Below are 26,372 nucleotides of genomic sequence, written 5' to 3' on the forward strand. Positions count from 1 at the left end.
CAGTGGAGGCTGGTGAGCAATTTACTTCTAAGAAACGGAATGAGGTGGAAAAGATGGTGTGTGACTCCAGACACTAGGTCATGAACGGCATTACAGGTTCCTCCTTGCTCTCTGGCAGATCAGCTGCTCTAGGAGAAACTAGTTGTCATGTTAAAGGACAGACACTCAAGAAGTCCTATGGAGAGGTCCATGTGACATTTTTGTAATATGCCAATCTTTCTAGGAAAGACAAATCTTTGCCCAAAAAAGCCATCCAGACACCTGTAAATTTTATTCTGAGCGCTCACCTAGGATAACGAAGAGAGTAACACAGAAACCTTACCCTGCGGTCAGCACTCAAAACTTACCGGCTACCCTCAGCAGTTCAGCCAGGCCCAGAAGCTTTGCGGACTGCTTGTAGCACGTGGGGGACTGGCAAATACACTCCTTGATGAGGCCAACTCGATCAGAGCACAGGCGCACTGCAAAGAAGGACACGCTAAATAAAGACTTGCAAGCAGGGGCATCACAAATGGGTATCACAACTGCCCTAATGTAAGGGGGCCAAACAGAGAGAAAACTGTGCCAGCCTCCAGATCAATACGAAGACACAATTTTTTAAAAGTTAAAATTACTGTTGCTTCTGGATAGTGTACAACATGAATCTTTTCTGACACCAAACAACTGAAACAGCAAATGAGCCAGCCTTTGGAAGCTAGGAAAACACGTTTCATTTTCCTGACAGCTGGCTGAAGTGACTATTATTGTTTCCAATTTCCAGGTGATGGAATCAAGGCACAAGGACAGCCCTGCTTCCCAGAGTACATGTGAGAATAAGTACATGTAAGGTGTACATTAGAACATTCAAATCACTCCATAAATAGGAGTTACTTTTATTACCACCGGCATTCGTAGAAACGCTCATCAAGCATGGGATCCTCTACTGTAAGGCTTTTCAATGTTTCACCATAGAACTGTCAGGACTGTTGAGGGAATATTTTATTATCACCACCTGAGGAAGGTGAAGCTCAAAGACATTAAGTTGCCACAGGTCACGGAGCTCAAAGTGGTGAATCGTCACTTAAGCTCCTATGTGGTGCTCTGTTGGCATCAGTGTCGGTCCCCCAAGTGAGGACCTGTGCCTCGTCCCGTCATTGTTCTGGTTCCTGGAATAACGTGCCACAACCGATGCTCACTGGGTGGAAGGAGAGGGGAGCGGAGCGAAGACGAGGAGGACACGGCGGGGCGAGCAGGCAGGAGGGAAGACGAGGAGGACACGGCGGGGCGAGCAGGCAGGAGGGAAGACGAGGAGGACACGGCGGGGCGAGCAGGCAGGCCACCCGCCCCGCCACCACAGAGAAAGCGGCTTCACTACAAGGGCGGCAGCGGACACCAGTGGAGCATAAGCACAAAGGAAGGCTGAGACGTCTGTCCATCTACCCAGCAGTAAGGGGGAAGCTGGCTCAGGCTAGGCTCACCACGTGCTGCCGTCTGGAAAGCTGACTTTACCCTGTTACAGAAAGAACCTGGGGGCCACGAAATATCCTAAATCTGCCCATTTGAATAGCAAGAATGATTCATATAAACACACAAGCTACAGGGAAAAGCACACACATGTACACACACGAGCAATTCATAGGAGAATCCTCCATCAGGAATCATTTTAATGTAATATTTCCATTCCTGTTTTCTATTAACACGATAATTATAATTCAGCTGGTGCCACTGGCCTTCACCTGAGGAGGAGCAGGGACTCCGGAAGGGGACGCCAAGAAGGCTTCTAAGCAAAGCACAGTAAACACCTGGGCCCTAAATCTTGCAGCATCGAGTTCCTGTGTGTGTACAGTGTCCCTAACGAGTACAAAAGCAGCTTGACCTTAAGGTGCAGCTGTGGCATAACCACGAGCAGTCTACGAAAGAAACAGTCCATCTCCACAGCCGGAAGATTTTCTGACAGTCATTCTAACAGAAACTCCAAATCAATACATCAAGGTGGAAGGCTGTCAAGACGGGAAAGCAAACGTCTTCCTTAGGACACCCCTAAGCCAGGAAATTTCTCAGAAGCCACAGCAGGGCTGTAGGTCTGGCTGCAGATGCTCCAACCTGTCAGCTGCTGTGTAAACCGCCAGTGAAAACATTGCCAATAGAGCACCGTAGAAAATCAGAGCTAGAGAGACAGGAGGAGTTCAGCTACACCACCCAGCCCCCAAATCCAAGTATCTCCACAGTTCAGAACAAAGATAAGGGATTAATTACGCTGAAGCCAGCCAAGCATGCTGCTGAGAACCAAGCTACCCACTTCCTTTAGGGGACTGTGGTCCAGGGTCTGAAGCAACAGAAACTCTCCCTCCCACCTGTCAGGTGAGGGTCAGGACACAGGGAGAGGCACACTGTACTCACAGCACAAAGCAGACAAGGACAAGTTAACTTGTTTCAGCTGGTACTTACCTGATAGTTACATTTAGGGAAAAGATCTTGAGCAATGTTAAGATATCACCAATAATTAAACTCTAAACAGGAACTTCCTGTCATTCCCTCTTTAAAAATAACAGTACCGACCTTACTAAAGAATATTCTGCAGTAAGAATAAAAAGAAATAAACTATTATCATTTATAGCTACTTCTAAGTCTAAGCAACTGAAATAAAATACAGAAATAAACTGTATACCAAAACAGATGTAAATCTGCAATTCTCCTCCATAACCCCCAACCTCTGTTTGTTTTTATCCAATAGCCTCACTACTGGTACTAATGTTATTTCCTTCAATGTCATAACTATGAATTTGAAAAAATAAAATCGTCATAAAATGTTTTCTTTTTTCTTCTGGGTTTCCGCTTAAATTTCATTTGAAAGATGGGCGGGATCCATTGCTAATGGATTAAATAACCAAAGGTGCTCTTCAATTTAAAAAACCAAAAAGGCACAGTAGGAAATTAATGGAAAATAAGTTAAAAGTACAATGCTAAGCAGGTAACTCACCTTGCAAAGGCAGGATCTTTACCCCAAATTCTTCCAGACACCCCACGGCCTGGATAAGATCAAGCTCCTCTTGAACGGCAGGTGGCCTATCTATTATCAGCTGTAAGCAGCACCTAAGAGAAGTAAGATACGTTTTTTAAAGCAGTAACAAGTTTGGCTAAGTTGCCTTTCTATATTGAACACAAGACCCAACACATATTTATCAAAACCTACCACTTTCCAAGTATTCTGTGGACGCTTTCTGTTACCTTTCTTAATCCTCAAGACAAGCCTGTGAGGTAGGCAAATAGCACCAGTTGCTTTTTAAGGAAGCCAAAATTGGAGCTCAGAGAGGTAAGTGATTTGTGCAGGTACACTGACAGTAACGGTATTGTGGAAGGAAGCAAGATATTAGAAAGGTAACAGCATAGAGGGAATGCAGGTAATTTCTAGCTAGTCTCCTAGCAAAAACAGAAACGTCTTGATTCAGTGACAATTCTGTCTCCCCCCGACCTAAAAAAGGAATAACCTAAGGAACTACACAAGACATTTTCTGATCAAAAAGGAAGAAGCAGTTCATAATGCAGAGCTGCAATACAAATGTGAGAAACTGATTTGCTAATCTAAGAATGTGTGATGCCTTTGAAGTATTTTAAAGAGATTCCTAAAAATCCAGAGACCGACACCTAGTGTACTAAATAAATATTTTAATTAAGGAATAAAGTTACTTCCTGAATGGTGCATGTAGAGCGACATTGGAACAGGAGACTAGAAAGGCAGTCAGAGACCAGGCCAGGAAGAGCTAATGGATGCTGACATCATAAATGATCAGACGAAACCTCTGGGGCCCCGTATGCACCTACCTATATGACTGGGTAGGACTCACATACACTGCTGGTTCAAGTGTAAAGGTATATAACTTCTGAATTACCTACCGAAATGTTAACTGCAATCTGTTCTGAACCCAGGAATTCCAGTTCGAGAAATTTAATAAGCAAGGCTCACGCATGCCCAGACATAATTATGAATGTGCACTGCCACAGTGTTTTTACACAGATGAATTCTATAAAAGTCAAGCAATGGAATATCATACACCCATTAAAAGAGAGTAAGACAAACCTATAGGTACTCACACAGAAACTCTTCAGTATAGATCATAAATGAAAAAAACACAAGATACAGAAAGATATGTAGAAGTAGAAAGCCTTATATGTGATTTAAGAACGAAGATAACATTTAATATTTTGGAAGGATACATAGGAAACATTTAAAAAATAGCTAAGGGATACAGTCAGCGAAACTAGAATGAGGAGACTTATTGACACTATGTATCCTTTCTGTATTGTATAACTATTTTATCTTGTGATGTATTGTTTCCTTAATAAAAAACAGTAGTTAATAAATAATAATTTAATCAATAAAAATATATGGGCTATTTTCTACATTTAATACAACTGTGAACATTTAAATCTATCTGGGCTCACAGGTCTCAATTGGTTTGGTGCTACATTGTAGTCTTATGACATCTTCTTAAAATGAAGTTGTGCCCTCTGGCAGGAAACGGGACAGATGAAGGGGAAATACAGGACAGGTAGTTTTTTAAATGATCTCTAAGAACACCTGCCAAGAAGATGTACGTCAAATAGCTCCCCGTCTCAAAGGCTATTCTATTCGATAGTTTCATCATCGGAAATGCAACCCCTTGGGAGAGAAGAAAAAAATTTACCAACTATTTGAATAACTTTGTCAAGTTCAAAAACATGGTTTGAGAAAACATGGTTCTCTCTGTGGTAAGACATCACTGAAAAACCAAGTTACCTTGAAGTTTTGCTAGAGTTGAAACAACTTGTCACTTGGGGGGAAATAAATTTGATAGCTTTCACATCAATATACACTCCAAATGGGCCTAAAATCTCAATGGAAAAATAAAGCCATTGAAGTAGTGAGAGACAAAGTGAAAAACCATTTTAAAGTCTTGGGAATGAAAGGTATCCAAAGGATGACACAAAAGACCGAAACCAGGGAGAAAAAATAACAATCAAATGCTAATGGCAATTTAAAAGATAAATCATATGTAACAAAAACTTGGCAACACAGTTAAAATACTTAAGACAGGCAAAGGGCAAATGTCCTTATGCAAAAGAAAGTCCTAAGAATCAATAGTAAAAAGGTGAACACATTTCTGGTACAAGAGGCCAAGAGGGAAACTAAAATCATATTCCAGAAATTGCCACCTGGAAGGGGATTCTGAGCTTTATCATCTAATCAGGCCCATTGTCCCTCACCAGAGTGAAGCCACATCAAGGACACAGACATCACCTAACTGCTAGAAATTTCCAGAACTTGAATTTACAGACTATCACATGACTCTCTTCCCACAGAAGAGGTACAACCTACAAGTAATCAGCAGAATTGACGATGGAAAAGTATTCTGGGATAAAGGGATCACGAGGAAGTTGATGAATATTTAATAATTACTTTTTTCTGTATTCAAGTAATAACTGTACCCCATATGGCATAGTCAGCATATACTTGCGGTCACATAATTTGTAAGGAAAGAAGAAAACCAACAACGTTGCCTGTGCACTGTGCGTCCCCTGCCCTCTCGTGGAGGAACGCAGGCCACGCTACCTGGCCAGGTCCATGCAGCTGTCGGAAAGGCTGGCAGAAGAATTGAAGTACTCTCTGCTGGCAGCTAACACCAAGCCGGTGCTTTTCTCGTAGCTGACCCTGTACGGGGTTTTCCCCTTCTGGGCTGCGCTCGCCGGTGGGTTTGTGGGACCAGCGAGGCACTGCATCATCTGTCCAGCCAGGCAGATATTCTCGAGGCGACTGGAACACAGGAGGCTTTCTGCAAATATCTGGGAAAACAAGAAACTGGAATTAGTGCTTAAAAAGAAGGATTAGACTCCCAGCCCAACGCAGGCTCTGCTCTCCGAGTGAAATAAATCAAGAATACGCCCACCCTGGAGGTAGGGGCTGCACAGCTGCCAACATACTACATGGTCAATTTCATGTTGTGTAAATTTCACCTCAATTAAAAAAAACCCTCTTCTAGGATAAAAAATTTAACTGAACCAATATTAAATATATTTTAATTGTGTTACAAAGAATATTTAAGTAATATATCTAAAGTTCATTCTTATTAAAACAAGATCTATTAGACACATTGTCCTACACCCAACAGGGCCACTCTTTAAACTCTTAACAACCACTGCAAGTTTTTAAAATAAAACCTTTGAATATAATACATATAACTCATTACTGATTAAAGCATCTGAATTCAGCCTTACAAACTAAAGTAGACAAGTTACAAATGTTATACTTACACCTAGCCATTAAAATTACAATGTGCCATATAACACTGAGTTTTCTTTTTTTCCAATCTACAAATTTAAAGCTATTTAAATAAAGCAAGAACCACTGATGGAAGGTGCTCATGCAAATATCACTGCATTCTACTAGGGAACTAATAGCATCAACTAACATAAGTTTTTTCTATAATTAAGATTGTTTAAAGGGGGTCAAATATATGATGACAGAAGATGACTTGACTTTGGGTGGTGGGCACACAATGCAATATACAGATCATGTATCATAGAAATGTACTTTTAAAACCTATATGATCTTATTAACCAATGTGACCCCAATAAATGTAATAATAAAAAATTAAAAGAATACTGCAATTATTAATTATAGAATTTATTATAGAAATATGTATGTGTAAAGAAATTCAAACCACAACTAATCATAAAAACAAAGGTTACTTATTCCAGAAAAGTCTCACACAAAGAGAGCCTTTGAAACCTAACTGATAATGTCAGTATGTAATCAGTACAAGGCCTCCCTGAGCGCCTCTTCCCCGGCACACCCCTGCCGGGTGAAGGCAGCACAGGAAGAAGGGGTGACAAGGAGATTTCATGAAGAAACAGGAGCATCCTTATCATTAGTAAGACTGTCCGGTTCTCACGTTTCCCAGCTTCAGGGGAAAGTACCTCTTTAGACTGAAATAACTGGTAAGAATAAAATTATTAGTAGTTTTTTTTTTTAATCCTTACCTGAGTATATTTTTTCCGTTGCTATTCAGAGAGAGTGGGAGGGAGGGAGGGGGAGGGGGAGGGAGAGGGAGAGGGGAGGAGGAGGGGGAGGGAGAGGGGAGGGGCAGGGAGAGGGGGAGGGGAGGGGGAGGGAGAGGGGGAGGGGAGGGGAGGGGGAGGGAGAGGGGGAGGGGAGGGGGAGGGGGAGGGAGAGGGAGAGGGGAGGGGGAGGGAGAGGGGAGGGGGAGGGAGAGGGAGAGGGGAGGGGGAGGGGGAGGGAGAGGGAGAGGGGAGGGGAGGGAGAGGGGGAGGGAGAGGGGAGGGGGAGGGAGAGGGAGAGGGGGAGGGAGAGGGGAGGGGGAGGGGAGGGGGAGGGAGAGGGAGAGGGGGAGGGAGAGGGGAGGGGGAGGGGGAGGGGGAGGGAGAGGGGAGGGGGAGGGAGAGGGAGAGGGGGAGGGAGAGGGGAGGGGGAGGGGGAGGGGGAGGGAGAGGGGAGGAGGAGGGGGAGGGGGGAGAGAGAGAGAGGCATCAAGTGCAGTTTGAGAGAGAGAAGGCAGGATGATTGGACAGACTTTTCTCAGGCACATTAAATAAGTTTCAGTTACCAAATCTGAGGAAGTGAGAGGGGCACATAGGATTCAGGGTTTCCCAGCTGAGGATCATTAACCCACTAACTAAATGGTGTTGCAATGAAGAGACAGAGAAGATGGGAAGCGAGGTAGGAGAGCACTCAAACTATAAAACACTACTCGATTACCAACTAGTCAACAGAGTAGTTTATGCTCTGGGAAGTTTAAACTACTAATAGAGAAGTTTATGCTCGTCACCTTTGTTCCAATAAACGATCTGTAACAACAAAGGAAATAAGCTCCACATGCAGTTACCTCGTAGCAAGCATCCGACTCAAGACATGTGTAAACATTCTGTTGCATAGTTAGCATGTCTTGGAGCAGCATCCTCCAGTGGGCCTCGCTGACGGGAGGCTGCCTGGGGGAAAGGAGGGGAAAAAATAACAACAGATCATGAAATCGCCCCAACTGGCCAAAAGTGGGGGGGAAGCTGGTACCCCCATTCTATATGCCACACAAGTTCCCAAATAATCAACATAAACACACTTATATGAATCTCCATGAATAAAGCTGGATTAAAGAGAGAGGGACAATTCGGGCAGCTCTGCATCTGTGCTAGAGATGCTGCCAAGGCAGGCTCCGTCATCGGCCATGTAGACACAAAACCAGGAGAGTACTACACAGCACTGGCCCAGGTAAACAAGCTGTGAGTGTCTGGGGTAAAATAAAGCATGGGAAGATAAAGCAGCTGTGATCTAGCAGAAGCAGCACTTAGAGACAGGAGAATTGGTCTCAAATCCCATCTTCATCACCCTCAACCCTCAGCAGGGCTTCTGCTTAACTTCGTTAGATGAAGTGAGTATCCACCTGAAACCAGACCCAGGCACTGGCTGGCTCAACTCAAGTTCTCATAGCCCAGCTGTTCTGGAGCCATCAACACCAGGCCAGATGCTACTGTTGTTTTCTCACACATGGCCAGCCGTGAGTGCAGATTCTAATTAAAACAGATTATAGGACATTGTTTACAATGGCCTTTTCAGGAAACAGTTGGTAAATAAACAGCAAGAGAAGAACCTGAAGGCACTCTAAAGGAGGTTTGCAAATTAACAGAGATCTCTGAACACAAATATTATGTATTAGTTACAGCTTTGTAATACAGGTGCATTTTCCAGGGAGAAATAGCATTACATTCAAGATGGTGATACTTGATCTATGATAGATTCGAAAAGTAGTCTATAGGTGAGGAAGGCAAAGCTATTCCATAGCACAGACTACTCTGTACAAGAAGCCATTCTCTTACACATTTGCAGGAAGCAGACCACCAGGACTAGAAATCAACTTCAGGACTTTTCAGAGGTATGTGAGGGACTCAATGGAGAGATGGTAGATAATCTAGCAGCAACAACAAAGCTTTCTGACTGAAGAGTAGGTTCTAGAGTTGGCATGATCAAAATACTATTCGTTTATAGTTGTAAAGAAATCTTAAGGTATAAGTTGCCAAAACCTTCTAAATTACTCAATAATTATTGAGAGAGGGCCATGGCTATGTAAGGTCCTGTATTAGACGTATAGCGACTATGACACTTACCCTGGAGAAGCTTATGATCTAGAAGGGAAGCTATGGCACACAAGTCAATAACTACAGTACACTGTTGAGAGAGATAAGAAGAGAGGCAGATACAAAACAAGGACTTCTTAGCAAGGAGAGCCTTGAGCAAGCCAATACTGGCTGCATTACATAAGCAGTTTTCCACTGTCAAGTGAGGCTCTTACTGCAGGAGTCACGTGGGAAGTAAAGGTTTATTCACCTACCCTCTCAGGGCTAGCATTGCTGAGGGCAGGTATAATGGGCATTAATTCCCTTACAAGCCCAGCATAATTAAGCAGCACCTAGCAGCCAGGCTCTCTCCAAATCAGATCTTCACAGGAAGGCCCAACTTATATGCTGCCTACAGGAACACACCTCTAATACAAAATCACAAATTAATTAAAAGATATACCATGCTAATGGGAGGAGCTATGAACCCCCCAAAAACGTGTACTATATGATTCCTTTTACACAAAATTTTAGGAAATGCAAAGTAACATATAGGGACAAAGAAGTTGGCCAGTGGCAGCCTGAAGAGGGGATGGGGGATGGAGAGAAGCCGTGGGGAGGGAAAACCTTTAAGGGCTATGCATTTGCTTATTATCTTGAATGCAATGATGCTTTCACGGGGATCAACAGATATCAAAACTTAGCAAATTCTCTTTAAATATGCACAATTTATTGTGGGTCATTTATAGCTCAATGAAGTGTAAAAAAAAAAAAAAAAAAAGACAAAGAGCAGTACTTATTTTTAACCGTATACAAGTATACAAGCATCAGTTAATTTTATGACTCACTTCCGACCGGTGTGCCTGGTCAGCCTCACCATCAGCTTGCGCGCCTCTTCCGAGCTTGACTGAGTGTTTTTAACAAATGAAACTGGCTTCTCGAGTCCATGTTTCTCCAACAGCTCTGACACACTGTAAGTGAAAGACCTTCTTCAAGTCTTGCCACCAAACAAGCAAAGTCTAAGCATCTTAAATATATAAGCAGCAGTTAGGTATTTACTATTTTTTTAAAAAGCAGCACATAGAACGGCCCAATTTTATATATTACATTAATTCTCGGCAAAAAAAGCTAATAATTATATATCAAATCTTATTTCCCCTACTGACTTTTTACTATGATATACTTGGAAGATGTAACACATTAAATTTTTTTTTTAAGAAGCAGAACATAGCCTTCTTTCCAAATCTTTCACTACAATTTTCCTGTCCTCTAAATGCACAAAGTGAGTAAAATAAGCCAACTCTATCATTTCAATACCCAACTTTAACTCTTAACAATCCTATTGAGTATTTTGTTATAGGCAAGGCTGCTAAAAAAGCAATAAGCAAAGAATTTCATAGTTGGAAAGCCACAGAAACATCATAAGGCTCAACTTCTCTCAAGAACCCATTCTATAAAAATACGAAATATGCCACAAACTTTCCTGGTCTCCTATGAATCTTCTTGAGATAACCCATCCCATAACCATTAGCCCGACACACACCTGGGCTGTCTCACCAGCTCTCACATTTATGAATTAATCACTACTGGGCTGATAGAGAGGCTGGATAGCATTCGATCTCTCTTCATAAAGACAGGTTTCATGGGTCATGTCACCTGCCATTGAACAGAACTAAAAAGTTCTTATTTTAAAAGGTCAGTAAATTAAGTTCAACAGTGGAAGGCCTGGGTATCATCCAGAACCTACAGGATGTAATTGTTTCCTTGAGGCACTGAGAGCACATTGTGACTATGAGGAACACCCACAGTTACAACCAGCAACAAAGGGTGAAATAAACTGTTTATTTCATGTAGATCTTGGAGGGAGCTCATCTCAGTTTCATTGGAGAAAGGGTAACCATGCAGATTTGTAAGGAATGAATCTGTACTGACTTAACCCAGTGAACTTTATTCCAACTATGCTCAATTTTTCAGGGAGGTTGAGAAAAGGAGAGACACAAGCCAACCTATAATAAGAAAAGCTTGATTTATTTATTAAACACTCAAGAAAAAAAACTGCATAACTTTCAGAACACAGAGTAACAAAAATCAGGCAAGGTAATAATAAATAGAGGTCCTGAGGAAATTGAACGGTTAATTCTTCATTAAACTTACATTCTATGGTACACAGAAACGTAATGTTTCCTTAAATATAACTCAAAATATTTTACACTACAGTCCTTTAATTTGAATGAAAAAAATTTCTAATTAGTAGATTCCAAATTACTATAGTAAAACAATGGTATTGTCTATAATTTCTATAATTATACATTGAAAGAACTAAGTTTATCATTCCTAAAATTTTATTTTTAATACAAATATTTAAATATTACACACAAGCATAATTACGTACACATATAAGTAATAATAAACAACATTAGACTTCCTAAATGGCAAATTGGGAAATTTCAGTCTCTGAAAGAGACAATCTGATTTTTCATTTGGACAGTAAGAGAATATTACTGCATTTACTTAAAGACTCTAGTGTAATTTACTCTAATCCAGATATTCAATCAAATGTGCCCAAAAAGAAAAGTTAGGAGTATAATGAACACTGTTTACTGATAACTGCATTACTGAAGGAACTAATATATTTTTTGCACCTACTGGGTGCAAAGTACTTTAAATGCTTAATCTAACCTTAATTCCATAACCTCATGAGTTAGATATTACAGATACGAAAACCCTAGGCTCAAGGATCACACAGCTGGTAAGTGGTGACACCCAGATTTTAACACAGGTCTACCAGCTATCAAAGCCCATGATCTTATTACTTTAGCAGTTTGTAAAATAAACTAGTAGTACATTTGTTATCAAGAAAAGCCATTTGCAAAAGAGTCAAACATACATAGGGTCTAAGTGGAAATGAATCCTGACATATTTAAAGGGGTATTTCTTAAACAGACTCCTTAATCAGCAGAGCCACAGACTCACTGTTCTCACCTGAGAATTTGTTCCAGTTGATCTACCATGTCATGAAGAGCAGTGGTTACCTCTGTCTTAGGGCTAAAGGATTAAGACAAATTAAATTAAATTCCAGTAGTAGTTTTTAAATGAAATTCAAAACTCACTTAAGTGAAAAAGAGAAATAATGCTTCCCTTGCACTTAATATATCACAATTTTTCACTGTCTAGGTAGAATTTCGGTCTTACCTCCTGAACTCATTCAGTATCTTTCATGTCTCAAGAAATTAAGATAAAACATAATGGAACAAAACAATATTCTCTGTTATAGGTTAGCAAGATATGAGCAACTAAAGGCAAAGAATTATAAATCAATTGTAGTCTCTTTTTTAAGAAGGCCAGGGGGAAACTGTCATTTATTTTTGTCTTCTAACCAATAAAGTGTGGCCCCCATGATGGCTTTCTCCTAGGCCTGTCCACGCTGCCTATGAGGCCCTAGGTAGGTTCCATCAGGATCCTAAATTCTTGGGACTCCTTCATGCCATCATTCCCTCTGCACCCACTTCAATGTGAAGGAACCACTGGGGAAGCAGAGCCATCAATAAAAGCAAACCCTTCTGAGGAACTAAGTGGGTAACGGACTAAGGGAACCATCGTCATGAAAAAAGTGACAGACGAATGAAAAGGTAGGTTCAGTATGGCACACAGCACAAGCCAGTGAAGGCAGAGAATGGGGAGAAAGTTTAGCAACCGCTATAAAAGTCCTCTGCCATCCCATACAACTCTGTCCCAACCACGGAGGGAACACTCCCTGTATACTGCTAAAAAAACAAAACTTTATCTGTAGGCGACAGATTTGCAGATTATTTCCTTTTCTTCTTTATATTCCCCAAATCCTCTGCGATGAACATTCAGGGAAGTCACATCTTCGTTTTAACTGGGAGAACACAGAGACACAATAGGACTGGCAAAGCGTGGCTGCTTACCCATATCCCCTCTGCGGCAGACATTCGAGAATGTCATAGCAAAGGAAGAGCTGGTCACTCCGCTCACAGCTATAGATGCAGTCCAGGGCGACTGCCATCAGTTGGTCCCAGTCAGGAATAATTTTCTGCTGCAGCTGGAGAAAACAAAACACTAAATATTCATAGATTTAGTCACGTTTCCCACAGCCCAGGACCACTGCCCATAGAATATTAAACAGTCCAATTAATCAGCTACAGAAACACATCTTGATATTTCTTTAGCTTACAGACTTTGAGAATCTTTAATAATTCTAAATGAAATCACATTTTAATTATAGAATCGGCCAGAAAAGATCATTTGTACCCATAAGCTTTGCATCTGCTAAAAGCAGATTCTTCAATTTACAACCCATTCAAGATACAAGAGACAGTGAATTAAAAGGCAACTCATTAAAAGCATTTTTAACCCTAAAGCCAAATTTTATGTGTTTCAATTTCAAAAATATATAAAATTCCTTAACTAATATTCAGGGATGTTCAAACCTATTATTTTTCAAGATGCATATATATTAGTCATTTAACTAAACAGTACTGAAATTCCACTCAAAAGAAGTTGCACTGTAATGCAGGGATATTCAAATCCCAGAACAGATTCCATATTTCTGACGCAGAAAGATGGCTACTTTGGGTCAATTTCTATATAGGATACACCATTTCCTACTGCAAACCACAGATTCCAATCTTAGAGTATTTTCTGGGACATGAAAATAACAGATTTGATCTTTGTTTTTCTCATCTATAAAGCACGGATATTAACAACTTCCTAATAGACAGCACTGTTGTGTGGACAAAATGACACATGCAGAAAGCTTGTATTATTACCACCATTGAAACCAAAATGGAAGTTTCAAACTACTTTTTTAGAGACCTTTTGACAACAAAATAAGTTTAAGATCGTTTCCATAATAAGACCTACTAGTTTTCAACATTCTGGGAGAAACACAAAACAGATGGGAATGTGATAGAGGGAAACTGCCACAGGAAGGCATTTTCTCAGTAGGAAAATCACATCAATGGGTGGAGAGAAGAAACATTCAAGGTTACCAGAGAAATAAAGACTTTTTAAAGTAGCTGAGCCCGGCTGGGCGTGGCTCAGCGGTTGAGCGTCGACCTAGGATCCAGGCGATCGGGGTTCAATTCCCGGTCAGGGCACATGCCCGGGTTGCGGGCACGATCCCCAACGGGGGTGTGCAGGAGGCAGCCCATCAATGACTCTCTCATCATTGATATTTCTATCTCTCTCTCCTCCTCTTCTTTCCTCTCTCTGAAATCAATAAAGACATATTTTAAAAAAATAAATAAATAAAGTAGTTGAGTTAGAGGATTTATGTACCTTTCTTCAAGGTGTTAAGAAAAAAAAAATCATTAATGTGACATCAACATTTGACAAAAAGTTGTCCAGGGTTGCAAAGTGACAACCTAGTGAAATAGACAAGCAGGCGTAATAAAAGCATTATTAAAAATTAATTGAAATTGCTAACGTTTCCTAATTTCAGATTATCTAGTCAATAATATTGCCCCCCAAATTTTTATTTCCATCTTTGTGTTTTTCTGAGTTTTCTAAATATTCTAGAATAAGCATTAAGTTAGAGGAAGTAATTTTAAAACTAAAATTGCCCACTGACCTATGTAACCAGAAAATAACTGAAAACTTGGCCCTAAGAAACTATGATATGCAGTGAATTCCTGTGTAAAGCGGTTGTTCCTAATCCTGGCATTCCATCAGAATCACTGGATAAATTTCCAAACCCATTATCACAGAACCCCCACACTCCCCAAATTTTAACCTATTATATACCTGGGATGGGCCTAAGAAACTAAAATTTTAAAAAATTCACATGGTCTGATGCACTGATGCATTCGAAGTGCACTAGCACAGAAGACAGAGAGCAACATGAGAAGGAAGAATATTTTATTCCTAAATCATCTCCACCCAGTTCACTTTCCAAAGGCAGATCGAGCAAGGAGCAAAGGCTTAAACCAGACATGAGTGCTTTAGGACGTTACAGAGAAGAAAAGTGTGAGGGACAGGAGAATGTAAAAATGACAAATCTGTATTCGGGTTCCTGTTCCTGATTACACCCACCCACCTTCCTGAGAGAGGATTATCCCTCCCGGCTCAGCCATGCACCTCCTCTGGCCTGTGACATGTGAGAGGAAGTAACCCAAACCACTCTGAGCTGAAACTAGAAGAGCCACTTTGTGGTTCTATTTGCTCTTTTCCTTGTGCCGCAAGTTAGAGAAAGGACTGCTCCTTCAGCCTGAGCCCGGGAATGAGTAAGACATGGGACCCAACAGGAGCCCAGCCACAGCCTACACGACACTGCATTTAAGGGACTGCTTAATGAGAAATGAGTATTTGCTGTTGTAAGCTACTAAGCTTTAGAGGTCATTTGTTAATTCAGCATAACTTAGCCTAAGCTATCAAACACAGAAATCATTGTTCCTGTTACATTACAAAAACTACTCTGCATGATTCATGGAAGATCCCAGAAACATTCTGTTTATAAACAATCAAGTAAAATAAAAGCAATGTTCTAAATGCAATCCCAGTAAAGCATCAAACGTCATCAAGTCACTAAAGCATCAAAATAAAACCCAATTTCAATCATTCACTCATTCATCCATTTGCCTGCCAACATTTACCAACCGTTTGCTCTCTACAAGGCACATGTTAGTAATAAATATGTAAGACACTGACGATGCACACAGGAAGCAAAGGGAGGGGGAGAGGAGCATGCGAACAAATCACTACACCACAGTGTGAGATGGGTTATTACAGAGGCAGGAACAAGACCTGTCATGTCTCAGGGAAGTCACAGAAGGGTCACAGGAGAGAGGATCTCAGAGAGCAAGGTCTTGAAGGAGAGGTAGGTGTTTTTTAAATGCAGGAAAGGGGACTGACTCTCCCAAACAAAGGGAAGAGCCCACAAGAACACAAAGAGGCATGACAGGTGAAGAGGTGAGAAGTTCAGAGCCTGTGACCTAGCGCACCCATGGAGGGAAGGGAGGCTGAGGAGGCAGACTAGAGCAGACCACGAAGAGCCTTCCAGGACACTCGAGAGCGCCCAATGTTTACCCTGTAGCAACAGTAGCGACTGGAGGCTTTCCACAGACGGTGACATGATCCAGTGTATGGTAGAAAGATGACACTAGGGAACGGAGAAGCTGGATGGGAAAGAGAAGGCTCGCAACACCACTGCTCTCTTTTTTATGTTTACATATCTCAGGCAGCTGTATGTTTTATTCAGAAGGCACATGCTAAATTGCCAAGCAAAACAACAAAAAACTGACTATACACACAGGATTTATAAGACTCTGTAAGGAGAAGTATCACAAACAAGATTACTGACAAGAATTTAAAGTTCTTCTTTCTTCCTCATAAAACATTCATACTCAATCCATCCTGCTCCTCAGAGCATTCTGCGGGCATCAGCAACCCACCCCGGCTCCTGACGCTTTCCAGACTTAAAATCGGAATACTAAGCAGTAGCTGCATGTGAGAAGATGGGAAATTTTAAAGAGCCAATGAACAGGTACACTTCTGACAGATGAGCCTTCCAGAAACCAAAACTCTAAACAACTGCTTGAGCCCGATGGAAATACAGAGCTATCAGTATAGTAATCTTAAGCAAATAGAGTTAAAAATAATTACAAGATCTTATGAAATCCTAAAGGTTTTCATTAAAAACCTTTGTGAAGGACCTCAGGGCAGGAGTCTCTTCTCCTAATATTGGTATTACAGTAAAGCACATGTTAAGAACGCAGAGTCCACTCCTCACTATGGGACCCGGGCAATCGCACAACCTCTCTATATCACAATTTTCTTTTCCCATAATATAATACAATAAAAATATCTTTTATTTTAACAATCATAGGATTGTTATAAGGATTAAATGAGTTAACACTTGCAATGTGCCTGCTGATAGTAAGAATTCAACCTACCAACTGTTAGTCTTTTTGGTATTGCCAGTTTCCAAAATATAATAGTCAACAAACTCTGGAGTAAATCAGTTAAAATAAACATAATTTTATGAACTTCCAATGCAATTTTGGATCGAACTGTTGAAACATTTTTAAGGGATTAAATGATGACCACCTCCTTTTCTGTTTAAAGGGGAATTACTTGTAAAGCCTCTTATAAAAAATTGATAATAAAACCTAATTCTGTAAAGGAAAGAGTGCGGGGGTGTTTGAGATGTCCAAGTTCCTACTTACATCTGGTTTGGAATGCTGAAATATCTTCAAGGGAAGTTTCAAGTCCCCTTTAGCTAAAGTCACCAGATACTCTCTTAACAGCTCCTTGGCCACACCAGGAGACTGCTTCTCACAGCGATGAAGGAAGGGAACCATCCACTGGTAGGCGCTTGTCACATACTTGTCCTCAGAACACTGAAAATATAATTGAAAAATAAACACGCATTAAATCAAATTAAATATCTGTTTATACCAGACTAAAGCAAGTGTGTATGCAGGGGGTGAGGAGAGTCAAAGAAAGAGAAAGAGAGAGAGCACAGACCAACAGAAAGTGCGAAACAAAAAAGCAGAGACACAGAGGCAGGGATAGAGAAGCTCTAGACAGCAGCCACTTGAGAACAGCCACATCTATAAAATTCCGTATTCTCTCCCTCTCTGTTTCTCCTCCTGTTTGGTTTTGCCCCTTTACATCTGCCTTCACAGAGCTCAAATGGCACACATAATTTCACAAATTATCCCTGAAATCACACAATTCCCTCTCTTAGTTACTCCATCAGAGACACCTACATCTCCTAAAAGGAGTCTGACACATAACACAAATCAATTTCACTGGGCGGATGATCAGAAAAGAAATTAATATTCATGAGAGAAAGGGAAGGCAAGGGCAGAGGGAGAGACAAAGGGGGACTGATAGAGGGGGAAAGAGGGGGGAGAGGGTGGGAAAGAGGAAGGAAGGTGAAAAGACAGCACAAGAGAAGACAGGAGGAGTCGAGGGAGAAAAGAGAACTATTGGGTAGCTATGACCCCACCTGACTCAGCCGTTCACACCAGGCTGCCCAAGAGCAGAAGAAACAAGCTACTAGGCAGCTAGGACCTCCTCAGCCCATCATCTTGAGTCAAAGATGTCTCTCTAAACAGTGGGCTTAGTAGAAACCAGATCCTAACTTTAGGAATGTACTTTCTCCTTAGGTGACCCCCCAAAAATCTAAGAAACAGGCAAATTCTCCTAAACATACTAACCCTGAAGTCAAGATGTTTCCTTCACACACACACACCTAGCCGTCTGAACCCCAGTACTTTTTTACAGACCTTGAAATATATACGCAGTTGTTAATGTTAACACAGTGGAGGTTAGAAGCATGAACACTAGAATGACAGCTAGTTTAGAAATGTGCCTCAATGGAAGGGAGAGGAAAGTTACCCAGAGAGGAGTGTGGACAAAGGGGAAGCCAGGTACAACTAACCAGGAGAGTTTCGAGTGTCTTCATTAACTTACCCAGACAATGGAATCGTTTTTCAGAACGTCAAGAAACTTACTTAATTTACTTAAGTTCTCGGGTTTAGAGGACATTTCATCTTTGGCTTTGAGGCATACATTAATCAAAGTACACAAAGAGTATTTAAAAAGAAAGTTAAAATTAAACCTACACTATTCATCAGTAATCTTAGTTTTTCAATGTCTTTCATCTGCTGGAGCTCCTTCAAGGTCAGGGTTAGGTCGCACCCGGCCTCGTAGACCAATGCTTCCAGAGTAACCAAGTTATCGCACAGAACGAACAAGCCGGGAATGTTCCGCTCCATTCCAAGCCGAATCAGGGATAGTGCGCAGTCGACCTGAAGTAGAAGGTGACATTGAGTCTGAGACCACAGCTGTGCCAACGATCCTCAAGGAAAAGCCTTCTACGTAGAATCAATCCTTGTAATCAAGTTACATAAAATCACATCAACAATAACATTCATTTTTAGTACAAAATGTTGGTTATTTATCAAATATATCAGGATCATACTGTTTCAAATGAATCATACAATCAGCAAAAAATTCTGAAAAAATGGTAAGAGAAAGACAAGTATCTTAAATCCATAGGCCAATCACAGTTTACAGAGCAGTTCTACATAGATCTGTCTATTTAATTCTGACATTAACAGGCAGGAAAATATAATTAATGATACCAAATTAACCCTATTTTCACCATAACATTCTGCTCCAGAAACACTGTTTGGCTTTCATACTCCTCTTCAGCACCTGTCCATCTGCAGGGCCTCCCACGTGGAAGGCATTCAGTAAACACTTGCTGAGTGACCAACTCTAATAGGCGTTTTCTCAGCCTCAATGTAAATGTGTGGGCTCCTAGACAAATGAATGGTTTTCCTACAGATGCTCCACAGACAGCAATTTGACTCCTACATTTGATCAGATTGACAAAATGACAGATTCTAACTGATGCAAAATATCTAAGGTGACCTAAACCTGTAGTGCCTCTTACTAAGCCTTACTTATCCCACTCCTAGACTAACAGTTGTCTAGTGAGGACCTACTATGAGCTAAGCACCATTCCAGGTATTAGGAATATAAAACTGAGTAGGATGAGGTCTCTCCTTCAAAGATCTCTCCACCTCACAGGAAACATAATCCGATAAAAACCATGACTGATGTGGAGAGAGGAAAGGACTGCAGAGTATAGTCTCAAAGAAAGAGGGCACGGAGCCCACCCTGAGAGTGTGACAGAGCCTCCCAGAGGGCGACACTTCCCGTGAGCTTTAGAGAGTCAATGGTCTAGTAGGTGAGGAAGGGGCAGGGGCAAGGGCACAGCACGTGGGGAAGTGCAGTCAGTCCGCAAGCCTGAAAAGCAGGTGTGAAGGGAAGCCAGGAGAAACGTGCCGGGTGGAGGGAGGGGCCAGGTGGTAAAGAACAGCATCTGCTGAGCCCTGGAATTTGCCGTTTCCTGAAATGCAATACCACAAAGGGTTTTCAGCTGTGGCATGTCAGAGATTTACACTTTGGACAGAATACGAAGTAAATACTCATGGAACGATGAACCGGAAATGAACAGGCTGGAAAATGGGGAACTGCAGTTACGAGCATTAGAAGATTCACTACTAGTGACAAGCGTAGCACCCTCGGGGATGGCAATACTTAAGGCACAAGCCAAAGGACAAAAGGAGACTAAAATGAACGGCTAAGACAAAGACATGAAAAGGAGAGAAACGATATCCCAGAAGAGGAGGCTGCAGGGGAGGAAGCAGCAGTGCGGAAGGGCCATGTGTCAGACAACACAGGAAGGAGCCTGACACTGACAGGCCCCGGGCTGGGATGATGCCCCTTCAGGGGAGCGGCAGGAGCAGCCAGACTCCAGGGAAACGCGGAGTAAACGGACATTGAGAAAGCAGTTCCAGAGAGCAGGGCGACCACTGCAAGCGGAGCTGTGATGGAAAGAAGACAGCTGAGGCAGAAGCCAGGGAGGGTGTGGCTCCATTTTGTTTGTTTGTATAAAGTAGGATTGACTTGAACTTGATGTTAAAAAAAAGGCAAGGCAATAGACAAGTGAGGAGGGGCTGAAGATACAGAAGAGAGACCAGATGACAGAGCGGGTGGGAGTGTGGGGTCCAGAGCACAGGGAAAGAAGGTAGCTGGAAGGCAGGAAGGGACCACTTCTGCAGAGGAAAGCTGGAAGGAGCAGGGACAAGTGACAGTGAGTCCTCCCATTTCCCAATGAAATACCAAGCAAAGCCACTGCTGAGAAGGATGAGGGGGTGCCAGGGCGGGAGCAGCAGAGCTAGGGGGAGGGAGCGGCCATGTCACATTCGGTCCACCCTGGGGATGACAGGCGAAGAGGAAATGGAAAAAAGAAATGCATTTTCAGTGGGAAAGAGTGGTGCAAACAAACAGGAAGGTAAACTATGGGTAGGTAAGGCGTGGGGCAGAGCAGGAGAGATCCGGCAATGCTTCGACAGACAAATGTTCTCACCCGACGTCTAATAATAAAAACAATAACTCATGTCTGAAAGGACATATCTACCTGTACACCAACTAAAAACAACTCTCAGGTGCATTTTCAGAAAGCATAGAAAAAACCTGATGCATACACATAACTCTGCAAGTAATAATTGAACACAGAGCACATTAGCGCTTCAACACACTCACCAATTCTGTGATCCGGATTCATCTTCCTAATGTCAGCCTTGAATTGTTGCTTCCCCAATACTTACTGAAGTAAAAATCTTTTAGAATCAAATAACTGACACCTCAAATGAAAGTAGGCTCCCATGCAACTTAAAGGGTTATACCACAAACCCCAGTGCTCACTGGATAAATTTCACCACTAGACACATTATCCTAAGCCAAGAAAAGTGTTTTGCTAAAGGCATTTGTAGGCACTAAGAAAAGGAAGTCCCCTGTCAATTAAATCTTTAAAAATGAAAAAGATCAAACTATGCTAGATATCAGTTTGATTGTAGATGAACCACATGAAACGTCGATACATGAAATGAAGATAAAGAACAATACCTCTAAGAAAAAGAAGGAATAGTGAGAGAAAGGTACATCAGCATAAAAAGGAAAAATGGCATTAAATAAGTTGATATCAATAGTAACCTTAAATGTAAATGGAATAAATGGCCCAATCAAAAGACAAAGGGTAGCTGAATGGATAAGAAAACAGGACCCAAATATATGCTGTCTACAAGAGACCCACCTGAGAGCAAAAGACTCACACAGGCTAAAAGTAAAGGGGTGGAGTAAAATATTCCATGCAAATGGAAAGGAAAAGATAGCTGGAGTAGCAATTCTTATTTCTGACAAAACATACTTCAAAATAAAGACCATAACAAGAGACAAAGATGGTCACTACATATTACTAAAGGGATCAATCCAACAGGAGGAAATAACCCTTATAAACATTTATGCACCCAATACAGGAGTACCTGAATATATAAAAAATTTCTTGGGAGACTTTAAAGGGGAGATTGACAGCAACACAATCATAGTGGGGGACTTTAACACCCCACTGTCAGCATTGGACAGATCATCAAGACAAAAAATCAACAGGGAAACGCAGACCTTAAATGACTCACTAGACCTAATGGATTTAATTGACATTTATAGAACATTTCACCCCAAAGCAGCAGAATACACATTGTTCTCAAGTGCACATGGAACATTCTCAAAAATAGACCACATGTTAGGGCACAAGGCAAGTCTCTACAAATATAAGAAGACTGAAATCATATCAAGCATCTTCTCGGATCACAATGCCATGAACTAGGAATCAACCACTATAAAAAAACTCAAAAATATTCGAACACATGGAGGCTAAATAGCATGTTATTAAACAATGAATGGGTTACCAATGAGATCAAGGAAGAAATCAAACACTTCATGGAAAGTAACAAAAATGAACAGACAACAACCCAAAACCTATATGGGACACGGCAAAACCAGTCCTGAGAGGAAAATTCATAGCATTACAGGCCTATCTCAAGAAACAAGAAAAAGATCTGATGAACCATCTAACACAACTAAAAGAACTAGAACGAGAACAGCAAGAAAAGCCCCGAGGAAGTAGAAGGAAATGATAAAAATCAGAGCAGAGATTAATGACATAGAGACTAAAAAAACAATACAAAAAAATCAATGAAGCCAAGAGCTGGTTCTTTGAAAAGGTAAATAAGATTGATGCACCTTTAGCCAGACTCACTAAGAAACAAAGAGAGAGGACCCAAATAAATAAAATCAGAGATGAAAGAAGCGATATAACAACTGACCCAACAGAAATACAAAGGATTGTAAGAAAATATTATGAGCAACTATATGCCAACAAATTGGACAACATGGGGGAAATGGACAAATTCCTAGAAGCATACAACCTTCCAAAGCTGAATCAAGAAGAGGCAGAAAAGCTGAATAGGCCGGTAACAATTAATGAAATTGAAGCAGTAATCAAAAAACTCCCAGCAAACAAAAGTCCTGGACCAAATGGATTTACAGGCGAGTTTTACCAAACAGTCAAAGAAGAATTAATACCTCTTCTATTCAAACTATTCCAGAACATTCAAGAGGAGGGAAAACTCCCAAACTCTTTTTATGAGGCCAGCATCATCCTAATCTCAAAACCAGATAAAGATACTACAAAGAAAGAAAATTACAGGCCAATATCCCTGATGAACATAGATGCTAAAATCCTCACTAAAATACTAGCAAACTGGATCCAGCAATATATTAAAAAGATCATACATCATGACCAAGTGGGATTTATTCCAGGGATGCAAGGCTGGTACAAGATTCACAAATTAATAAACGTGATACATCACATAAACAAAATGGACAAAAATTATATGATCTTATCAATAGACGCAGAAAATGCAATCGACAAAATCCAGCGCCCATTTCTAATAAAAACTCTCAACAAAGTGGGAATAGAGGGATCATACCTCAACATAATAAAGGCAATATATGACAGACCTATGGCCACCATCACACTCAATGGGCAAAAACTAAAACCATTTCCATTAAAAACAGGAACAAGACAGGGATGTCCACTGTCACCACTCTTATTCAACACAGTACTGAAAGTCCTCGCCATAGCCATCAGACAGGAAGAAAACATAAAAGGCATCCAAACTGGAAAGGAAGAAGTAAAACTGTCATTATTTGCAAATGACATGATACTGTACATAGAAAACCCTAAAGACTCCATCAAAGTACTACTAGATTTGATAAACAAATTTGGCAAGGTAGCTGGATACAAAATCAACATCCGGAAATCAATGGCATTCTTATACACCAACAATGAACTTTCAGAGAGAGAAACTAAAAAAGCAATACCATTTACCATTGCAACTAAAAAAATAAGATACCTAGGAATAAACTTAACCAAAGATGTAAAAGACCTGTACTCGGAAAACTACGTGAAAAAAGAAATAGAGGAAGATATAAACAAGTGAAAGAATATACCATGCTCATGGATTGGAAGAATTAATATCATTAAAATGTCCATACTACCCAAAGCAATTTATAAATTCAATGCAATTCCTATTAAAATACCAACAGCATATTTCACAGACCTAGAACAAACATCTCGAAAATTTATATGGAACCAAAAAAGACCCTGAATAGCTGCAGCCATCTTGAGGAAAAAAAAACGGAGTGGGAGGGATCACATTACCAGACTTCAAACTGTATTACAAAGCCACTGTAATCAAAATAGCCTGGTACTGGTACAACAACAGGCATATAGATCAATGGAACAGAACAGAGACCCCAGAAATAGACCCACGCCATTATGATCAGTTAATATTTGACAAAGGAGGCAAGAGTATCCAATGGAGTAAAGACAGTCTCTTCAATAAGTGGTGCTGGGAAAATTGGACAGATACATGCAAAATGAAACTAGACCACCAACTTTCACCATACACAAAAATAAACTCAAAATGGATAAAAGACTTAAATGTAAGTCACGAAACCATAAAAATCCTGGAAGAAAACATTGGCAGTAAAGTCACAGACATCCCAAGCAGTGGACTTTTCACTGATACATCTCCTAGGGCAAGAGAAACAAAAGAAAAAATAAACATGGGACTACATCAAACTAAAAAGCTTCTGCACAGCAAAAGAAAACAGCCTCAAAATACAAAGGAACCCCACGGTCTGGGAAAACATATTTGCCAAGGATGAATCTGATAAGGGGCTAATAGTAATCAGCAAGAGGAAGACAAACAACCCAATTAAGAAATGGGCAAAGGACTTGAATAGACACTTCTCCAAAGAGGACATACGGATGGCCAAGAGACACATGAGAAAATGCTCAATGTCGCTAATCATCAGAGAGATGCAAATTAAAACCACAATGAGGTATAACTTCACACCTGTCAGAATGGCACCATCAACAAATCAACAAACGACATGTGCTGGCGAGGGTGTGGAGAAAGGGGAACCTGGTACAGTGCTGGTGGGAATGCAGGTTGGCGCAGCTACTATGGGAAACAGTATGGAGGTTCCTCAGAAAGTTAGAAATGGAGCTGCCTTTTGACCCAGTGATTCCACTCCTAGGAATGTATCCTAAGAATCCTGAAAATTCATCAGAAAGAATATATGCACCCCGATGTTCATAGCGGCACAGTTTACAACAGCCAAGATCTGGAAATAGCCCAAGTGCCCATCAGTAGATGAGTGGATAAAAAAGCTGTGGGACATTCACACCATGGATACTACGCAGCTGTAAAGAAGAAGGATCTCGTACCCTTTGGGACAGTATGGATGGACCTGGAGAATATTATGCTAAGTGAAATAAGCCAGGCAGCGAAAGACAAACATCACATGATCTCGCTTAAACGTGGAATCTAGAGAACTTAATAAACTGATGAACAGAATAGATTCAATGACATGGAAGCATAGATGAGACTGACAAATGTCAGAGGGATGGAGGGGGGCGGGTGGGTGGAGGGGGAGAGAGTAACCAAAGAATTTATATGCACAACCCAAGGACACGGACAATGGTAGGGAGAAGAATTGGGGAAGGGCGAGGGACAGGGTGGAATGGGTCCTTGGGGAGAAAAAGGGACATCTGTAATATTTTAAACAAAAATTTTAAAAAATATTAAAAAAAAAGAACAATACCTCTATTCAAAGTGCTTTTAAATAAATGAGATGAAAGAAAGAAGGCAGCTAAACAAAGCACCCCCCAGGGAAGGAGAACAGTCCACCTGGGGGCACGCAGAAGCCCTGAGGAGGCACCTCTGTCCATCGCAAGAATCAGTGGGACCACTGATGTGAAGTGGGTGGAAGCCGGGAATGCGAGAGGTCCAGCAACGTGCAGGGCAGCCCACACAACCCCCTCGCCCTGAGTCCTGCCTACTTTCAGATGTCCTGAAAAATCTACTTACAATGACCAGAGTCTAGACCTCAACTTCATTTAATATTTACACAGAAGTCTTTTCTGTGTGGTTTAAGTTACACAGAATATCCCAGAATGCAGCTACTACATAATCGGGGAAGAATTTTACTTTGTTTTGTTAAAAGTTCACCATGAGCTGTTCACATCCCATAGAGCAATTTGTGGTATTAACTCAAACAATACCACACGCCCGAATCTGAGGCTTCAGCTCTCACTCAAAGTGACTTCTCGCTGACTTCACTTCCCAGTACAGTCACAGCCCAATATTTATGGATTTTATTTATCTTCTATATATTGCCCTTAAGTCATTACATTAATTTTTTGGAAATTTTCTACTAATAAGATATGGCTATGATTTTCTCATCAGGATAATAAGTATTAAAAAATATTTGCTACTGTGGAGCTGAGACCACATTTTTAGGTTAATTTATCTTGCTCTAGACCATTAAGGCTGTGT

General features: G+C 41.0%; 1 protein-coding gene across 1 annotated transcript in view; it reads right to left on the reverse strand.

The window, feature by feature from the left end:
- NBAS (NBAS subunit of NRZ tethering complex) overlaps nt 1-26,372 on the reverse strand; it is a 160,553-nt gene that overhangs the window by 66,568 nt on the left and 67,613 nt on the right. Inside the window, exons 24-32 of the mRNA XM_087823358.1 lie at nt 18,675-18,860; nt 17,268-17,441; nt 13,011-13,144; nt 12,064-12,126; nt 9,930-10,052; nt 7,860-7,962; nt 5,570-5,799; nt 2,960-3,072; nt 348-461 (exon numbers count right to left, since the gene is read on the reverse strand). Of these exons, the coding sequence (XP_087679484.1) occupies nt 348-461; nt 2,960-3,072; nt 5,570-5,799; nt 7,860-7,962; nt 9,930-10,052; nt 12,064-12,126; nt 13,011-13,144; nt 17,268-17,441; nt 18,675-18,860 (1,240 nt within the window). The remainder of the gene's footprint in view (nt 1-347; nt 462-2,959; nt 3,073-5,569; nt 5,800-7,859; nt 7,963-9,929; nt 10,053-12,063; nt 12,127-13,010; nt 13,145-17,267; nt 17,442-18,674; nt 18,861-26,372) is intronic.

Source organism: Miniopterus natalensis, chromosome 13, assembly GCF_054644295.1.
Source record: "Miniopterus natalensis isolate mMinNat1 chromosome 13, mMinNat1.hap1, whole genome shotgun sequence".
Lineage (NCBI taxonomy): Eukaryota > Metazoa > Chordata > Mammalia > Chiroptera > Miniopteridae > Miniopterus > Miniopterus natalensis.